We start from the raw sequence: 7,765 nt of genomic DNA, 5'->3' as shown, positions 1-7,765 counted from the left end.
TGTAATGTATTGATGCAGGGCTCATCTGTAATGTATTGATGCAGGGCTCATCTGTAATGTATCGATGCAGGGCTCTCACCTGTAATGTATTGATGCAGGGCTCATCTGTAATGTATTGATGCAGGGCTCATCTGTAATGTATTGATGCAGGGCTCATCTGTAATGTATTGATGCAGGGCTCATCTGTAATGTATTGATGCAGGGCTCATCTGTAATGTATTGATGCAGGGCTCATCTGTAATGTATTGATGCCATCTGTAATGTATTGACGCAGGGCTCACCTCTACTAAACTAAAGGTTAAATAAAATAACAGTAAACTTGAGATCTAACTGAATGTTTTTTTTAAAATCCTCAATAGTGGGAGAGACTCTGACTCTGATGACCTCTGGGTGCCACTCCAAAGAGACCACAGTCCTCCATCCCCTACTCGTTCAAACGTAGGAACTGGTTCCTCCAGTATGACCCCTGCTGTCTCTGGCTCCACACCCACCCCGGCCCGGCCATCTAGAGGTGTGAAGAAGTCAGCCCAGAAGCGGAGGAGGGCCAGTGAACCAGCGACAACAACCACTGAGGCAGAGGACCGTTGGCACACTGTGCTAGAAGGTGAACCAGCAACAACAACCACTGAGGCAGAGGACCGTTGGCACACTGTGCTAGAAGGTGAACCAGCAGCAACTACCACCGAGGCAGAGGACCGTTGGCACACTGTGCTAGAAGGTGAACCAGCGACAACTACCACCGAGGCAGAGGACCGTTGGCACACTGTGCTAGAAGATGACGTGGAGCCACTTCCACCAACATTCAGACCGAAAAGGCAGCCAGGACCTCAGCTGGACATGACTGCAGAGTACAGCCCCCGTCATCTTTTCCAGATGTTTTTCTCCTTGTCAGTTGTTGATTGGCTGGTTTCTAACACCAACAAGTATGGGGCTAAGAAACAAGCAGGCAAGAAAGAGGCCTGGAAGCCCATTTCCATCCAAGACCTGTACTGTTACATCTCACTGGTAATTTACACGGGGTTGGTGAAGATGAAAACCCTGAAGGACTACTGGAAAACGTCACCTCTCTACCAACTGCCTTTCCCCACCGCTGTCATGTCTTCTAACAGGTTTCTGACTATCTCGCGGGCGCTTCATATCAGCGACCCACACGTTGATGAGGTCAATGACGAGAAGAGAGGCACAGCAAGCTTTGATAGGCTGTGCAAAATCAACCCTCTCTACTCCAGCATGGTGGAGGCCTGCAAGACCCATTTTCAGCCCAGCCAGAACCTGTCCATAGATGAGAGGATGGTGGCCTCGAAGGCTAGAAATGGCCTCAAACAACATATGGCAAACAAGCAAACAAAACTGTTTGTTTTGGCCGATTCTGTGTGTGCCTACACTTGGAATGTGTTTGTTTATGAGGGCGAAAGCAGTTTGGCGACCGGTAAGGGACTCCGTTCTGATTCCGTTATGGAGTTGGTGGATGTTCCACTGCTTGGGACTGGCTTCAAACTGTTTGTGGACAACTTTTACACAAGCCCTGCCCTGTTCACAGACCTGGGAAGCTGGACGTGTGGGCTTGTGGCACTATTTTGTCCCAACAGTAGAGGTTTTCCCAAAACCAAGGTGAGCGACATGCCTAAGAGGGCTGAGCGGGGACCATGCGATGGATTCGGAAACATGACCTGCTCTTTGTAAAGTGGATGGATGCCAGAGAGGTGGTCATGTGCTCCACTATCCACAAGTCCTTCAGTGGGGATCACGTCAACAGGCGTGTGAAGGACGCTAATGATGCATGGACCACCAAAAATGTCCCCATTCCAGCTGCTGTGAAGGATTACAGCAAGAGCAGAGGAGGTGTGGACCAGTCAGACGCTCTGATAGGCTACAACAAGAGCATGGGAGGAGGTGTGGACCAGTCAGACGCTCTGATAGGCTACAACAAGAGCATGGGAGGAGGTGGACCAGTCAGACGCTCTGATAGGCTACAACAAGAGCATGGGAGGAGGTGTGGACCAGTCAGACGCTCTGATAGGCTACAACAAGAGCATGGGAGGAGGTGTGGACCAGTCAGACGCTCTGATAGGCTACAACAAGAGCATGGGAGGAGGTGTGGACCAGTCAGACGCTCTGATAGGCTACAACAAGAGCATGGGAGGAGGTGTGGACCAGTCAGACGCTGATAGGCTGATAGGCTACAACAAGAGCATGGGAGGAGGTGTGGACCAGTCAGACGCTCTGATAGGCTACAACAAGAGCATGGGAGGAGGTGTGGACCAGTCAGACGCTCTGATAGGCTACAACAAGAGCATGGGAGGAGGTGTGGACCAGTCAGACGCTCTGATAGGCTACAACAAGAGCATGGGAGGAGGTGTGGACCAGTCAGACGCTCTGATAGGCTACAACAAGAGCATGGGAGGAGGTGTGGACCAGTCAGACGCTCTGATAGGCTACAACAAGAGCATGGGAGGAGGTGTGGACCAGTCAGACGCTCTGATAGGCTACAACAAGAGCATGGGAGGAGGTGTGGACCAGTCAGACGCTCTGATAGGCTACAACAAGAGCATGGGAGGAGGTGTGGACCAGTCAGACACTCTGATAGGCTACAACAAGAGCATGGGAGGAGGTGTGGACCAGTCAGACGCTCTGATAGGCTACAACAAGAGCATGGGAGGAGGTGTGGACCAGTCAGACGCTCTGATAGGCTACAACAAGAGCATGGGAGGAGGTGTGGACCAGTCAGACGCTCTGATAGGCTACAACAAGAGCATGGGAGGAGGTGTGGACCAGTCAGACGCTCTGATAGGCTACAACAAGAGCATGGGAGGAGGTGTGGACCAGTCAGACGCTCTGATAGGCTACAACAAGAGCATGCAGAGCATGGAGGAGGTGTGGACCAGTCAGACGCTCTGATAGGCTACAACAAGAGCATGGGAGGAGGTGTGGACCAGTCAGACGCTCTGATAGGCTACAACAAGAGCATGGGAGGAGGTGTGGACCAGTCAGACGCTCTGATAGGCTACAACAAGAGCATGGGAGGAGGTGTGGACCAGTCAGACGCTCTGATAGGCTACAACAAGAGCATGGGGGAGGTGTGGACCAGTCAGACGCTCTGATAGGCTACAACAAGAGCATGGGAGGAGGTGTGGACCAGTCAGACGCTCTGATAGGCTACAACAAGAGCACGGGAGGAGGTGTGGACCAGTCAGACGCTCTGATAGGCTACAACAAGAGCATGGGAGGTGTGGACCAGTCAGCTCTGATAGGCTAACAAGAGCATGGGGGAGGTGTGGACCAGTCAGACGCTCTGATAGGCTACAACAAGAGCATGGGAGGAGGTGTGGACCAGTCAGACGCTCTGATAGGCTACAACAAGAGCATGGGAGGAGGTGTGGACCAGTCAGACGCTCTGATAGGCTACAACAAGAGCATGGGAGGAGGTGTGGACCAGTCAGACGCTCTGATAGGCTACAACAAGAGCATGGGAGGAGGTGTGGACCAGTCAGACGCTCTGATAGGCTACAACAAGAGCATGGGAGGAGGTGTGGACCAGTCAGACGCTCTGATAGGCTACAACAAGAGCATGGGAGGAGGTGTGGACCAGTCAGACGCTCTGATAGGCTACAACAAGAGCACGGGAGGAGGTGTGGACCAGTCAGACGCTCTGATAGGCTACAACAAGAGCACGGGAGGAGGTGTGGACCAGTCAGACGCTCTGATAGGCTACAACAAGAGCATGGGAGGAGGTGTGGACCAGTCAGACGCTCTGATAGGCTACAACAAGAGCATGGGAGGAGGTGTGGACCAGTCAGACGCTCTGATAGGCTACAACAAGAGCATGGGAGGAGGTGTGGACCAGTCAGACGCTCTGATAGGCTACAACAAGAGCATGGGAGGAGGTGTGGACCAGTCAGACGCTCTGATAGGCTACAACAAGAGCATGGGAGGAGGTGTGGACCAGTCAGACGCTCTGATAGGCTACAACAAGAGCATGGGAGGAGGTGTGGACCTGTCAGACGCTCTGATAGGCTACAACAAGAGCATGGGAGGAGGTGTGGACCTGTCAGACGCTCTGATAGGCTACAACAAGAGCATGGGAGGAGGTGTGGACCAGTCAGACGCTCTGATAGGCTACAACAAGAGCATGGGAGGAGGTGTGGACCTGTCAGACGCTCTGATAGGCTACAACAAGAGCATGGGAGGAGGTGTGGACCAGTCAGACGCTCTGATAGGCTACAACAAGAGCATGGGAGGAGGTGTGGACCAGTCAGACGCTCTGATAGGCTACAACAATGTTCTCCACAAGACAATGAAATGGTGCAGGACATTGTTCTATCACTACAGGACATTGTTCTATCACTTCATTGACATGGCTGTGGTGAATGCATTCGTCCTTCATGAGGAAATGGCTAAGAGCTGTGGACAGACCTCCATGACACCTCTGGCCTTCAGAGAGCAGCTCATCCGGGAGCCACTGCAGCACCTTCTGTCCGCTCTACTCCTGTCCCCTCTACTCCTGTCCCCTCTACTCCTGTCCCCTCTACTCCTGTCTCCTCTACTCCTGTCCGCTCTACTCCTGTCCCCTCTACTCCTGTCCCCTCTACTCCTGTCCCCTCTACTCCTGTCCCCTCTACTCCTGTCCCTCTACTCCTGTCCCCTCTACTCCTGTCCCCTCTACTCCTGTCCGCTCTACTCCTGTCCGCTCTACTCCTGTCCCCTCTACTCCTGTCCGCTCTACTCCTGTCCCCTCTACTCCTGTCCCCTCTACTCCTGTCCCCTCTACTCCTGTCCGCTCTACTCCTGTCCCCTCTACTCCTGTCCGCTCTACTCCTGTCCGCTCTACTCCTGTCCGCTCTACTCCTGTCCCCTCTACTCCTGTCCCCTCTACTCCTGTCCCCTCTACTCCTGTCCGCTCTACTCCTGTCCCCTCTACTCCTGTCCCCTCTACTCCTGTCCGCTCTACTCCTGTCCCCTCTACTCCTGTCCGCTCTACTCCTGTCCCCTCTACTCCTGTCCCCTCTACTCCTGTCCCCTCTACTCCTGTCTGCTCTACTCCTGTCCCCTCTACTCCTGTCCCCTCTACTCCTGTCCCCTCTACTCCTGTCCCCTCTACTCCTGTCCGCTCTACTCCTGTCCCCTCTACTCCTGTCCCCTCTACTCCTGTCCGCTCTACTCCTGTCCCCTCTACTCCTGTCCCCTCTACTCCTGTCCCCTCTACTCCTGTCCCCTCTACTCCTGTCCCCTCTACTCCTGTCCCCTCTACTCCTGTCCCCTCTACTCCTGTCCCCTCTACTCCTGTCCCCTCTACTCCTGTCCCCTCTACTCCTGTCCCCTCTACTCCTGTCCCCTCTACTCCTGTCCCCTCTACTCCTGTCCGCTCTACTCCTGTCCCCTCTACTCCTGTCCCCTCTACTCCTGTCCCCTCTACTCCTGTCCCCTCTACTCCTGTCACCAGTGGTGTTCACCTGCCACAGGAAATCTCCCATCGCCTGCACTATTTGTGCTGTTACCCTCTGTTTGACAGCAGAAAGAGACTCTGCTATGGGACTTGGCATCAGCAGCACAGTCCTGTGTAGATGACTGTGGGTTTAAAAATCCCAATAAATGTAATTGTTTTTTTTTTTCCTTCTCACTTTGTGGTGCGTTTATGACATTGGGTCAGTGTTGGCTGCTAACTTGGCCCTTATCTTAAATAGTTCTTCTGTGTTGGGAGGCGTTGGATCAGTGTTCTCGTCTCATGCTAGTACCTTTTACGTAGAGAAGCTAATGATCCATCATGTTTGACATTCCTGGGTGTGTGTCAACGTAGTTTATGTTTTTATTGCCATAGCATTTTAGTATGTTCTCTATAGTCATTAACTTTTGGGCAAACTCGTGAAGGACACCTGGGAAAACTTCATACTAAAATATGATGGAGCGCTCTCATTCTTCAATGTATCAGTCGGACACTGTGAACACACACTGCTGCCATGTTGTGGCCAACAGCTAAATGATCCTGTCAGCTTCCTGTTTCAATGTAAAAGGCCTTTTGCATTTCAACGATGATCAAATAAAAATAGGAAACAAATGTTTTCTGTTTGTTTTATCTGATTTTAGATCTATTGGCTCCCGAGTGGCGCAGCGGTCTTAGGTACTACAGACCCTGGTTTGAATCCGGGCTGTATCACAGCTGTCTACGGCATCTTGCTTCTCGGTACAGTCCCTGGTTTGAATCCAGGCTGCCTCACATCCGGCCGTGATTGGTCCTATAGGGCGGCGCACAATAGGCCCAGCGTTGGCGGGATAGGCCGTCATTGTAAATAAGAATTTATTCTTAACTGACTTGCCTAGTTAAATAAAGGTTAAATTAAATATTGTTCTTTTCTCCTACATTAATTTCAAATTTTCACAAACTTATTTTCAAATAGTATCAAGAATATGCATATCCTTGCTTTAGGTCCTGAGCTACAGGCAGCTAGATTTCGGTAATTTTAGGTGGGAATTAAGATGAGATGAAGGGTCCCATCCAGACGAGGTTTTAAACAGAAATAAAATGGCTGCCCAGAGACGTGGTTTGGTAAACAGCTGAGAGATGGGGGCTGGAGAAATGTAACCAATCTGATATTCATAGAGAAAGCTATTATATCAACCGTAACCCTAAACCTAGCGACCTCGTCAAGAAGTTCAGACATTTTGGTGTAACAGTTAAAAGGTGTTGGCTTGACAGTCGCTGGACCCAGGTTTGAGTTCAGCTCAGGGCCTCTCCCTGAATTCACTATGAATACAAGGACTGGCCATCCATGATGTCATAATGATTGTTTAACCAGGTTTCCAGGATATATAGTATATTCTAGAATTCATCCATGATGTCATAATGATAGTTTAACCAGGTTTCTAGGCTATATAGTATATTCTAGAATTAATCCATGGTGTCATAATGATATGACCATCCATAAGGTCAAAATTATGGGTTTAACTAGATTTCAGGGCTATACAGTGTTAGTTTACCGACAGTGGCGTCATGCCAGATTATGTTTTGGTTTCTGATGGGGAAATACAGTTAAACATTTGAGGCTATTTTAAGTTAGATTCTTCAGAATGAATCGCTATTATGGCTGAGCCCATTTAGTTGATTGTTCTGGTCGATAGGCTGTTGTTTGACCAAGATTTATGTCGTCCAACAGTATCAAATATATACGTATGTACGTACGGTCACTATGGCGGCGACGTCATCCATTATTAATGAAGCCGTTGACTGAGGTGGTAAACTCCTCAATGCCATTGGATGAATCCCTGAACATATTCCATTCTGTGCTAATGAAGCTGTCCTGTAGCTTAGCATCTGGTACTTCCTGTTTGAGGTTTATGTTGTCCAACAGTCTCAAATATATACGTATGTACATACGGTCACTATATTCATGTGTTAGTGTCCATAACATACATTTCCCCTGGTGGTATTCATACCTGTTAGTGTCCATTACATACATACATTTCCCCTCGTGGTATTCATACCTGTTAGTGTCCATTACATACATTTCCCCTGGTGATATTCATACCTGTTAGTGTGTCCATTACATACATTTCCCCTGGTGGTATTCATACCTGTTAGTGTCCATTACATACATTTCCCCTGGTGGTATTCATACCTGTTAGTGTCCATTACATACATTTCCCCTGGTGGTATTCATACCTGTTAGTGTCCATTACATAAATTTCCCCTGGTGGTATTCATACCTGTTAGTGTCCATTACATACATTTCCCCTGGTGGTATTCATACCTGTTAGTGTCCATTACATACAT

At 49.8% G+C, this 7,765-nt stretch overlaps 2 protein-coding genes across 2 annotated transcripts; both read left to right on the top strand.

Moving 5' to 3' along the window:
- The first annotated feature begins 365 nt into the window (after nt 1-365).
- Nucleotides 366-1,683, top strand: LOC127925603 (piggyBac transposable element-derived protein 4-like). Its single transcript, XM_052510614.1, has 2 exons — nt 366-604; nt 662-1,683. Exons 1-2 carry the CDS (start codon nt 460-462, stop codon nt 1,681-1,683), a joined length of 1,167 nt encoding a protein of 388 aa, XP_052366574.1. The 5' UTR covers nt 366-459.
- Nucleotides 1,684-3,568: 1,885 nt separating this feature from the next.
- On the top strand, nt 3,569-6,043 carry LOC127925602 (uncharacterized). The gene is made up of 2 exons (XM_052510613.1): nt 3,569-3,884; nt 4,038-6,043. Exons 1-2 carry the CDS (start codon nt 3,569-3,571, stop codon nt 5,504-5,506), a joined length of 1,785 nt encoding a protein of 594 aa, XP_052366573.1. The 3' UTR covers nt 5,507-6,043.
- Nucleotides 6,044-7,765: the final 1,722 nt, after the last annotated feature.

The sequence above is a fragment of the Oncorhynchus keta genome, unplaced genomic scaffold, assembly GCF_023373465.1.
Source record: "Oncorhynchus keta strain PuntledgeMale-10-30-2019 unplaced genomic scaffold, Oket_V2 Un_contig_590_pilon_pilon, whole genome shotgun sequence".
Taxonomy (NCBI): domain Eukaryota; kingdom Metazoa; phylum Chordata; class Actinopteri; order Salmoniformes; family Salmonidae; genus Oncorhynchus; species Oncorhynchus keta.
This window is presented reverse-complemented; position numbering and strand designations above follow the sequence as displayed.

Excerpts from the sequence above, each read along its gene's own strand:
- LOC127925603 (XM_052510614.1), top strand. The coding sequence starts at position 460 with ATGACCCCTGCTGTCTCTGGCTCCACACCCACCCCGGCCCGGCCATCT. Across the intron at positions 605-661 it reads TTGGCACACTGTGCTAGAAG|GTGAACCAGCAGCAACTACC; the intron begins GTGAACCAGCAA and ends CTGTGCTAGAAG.
- LOC127925602 (XM_052510613.1), top strand. The coding sequence starts at position 3,569 with ATGGGAGGAGGTGTGGACCAGTCAGACGCTCTGATAGGCTACAACAAG. Across the intron at positions 3,885-4,037 it reads CAACAAGAGCATGGGAGGAG|GTGTGGACCTGTCAGACGCT; the intron begins GTGTGGACCAGT and ends GCATGGGAGGAG.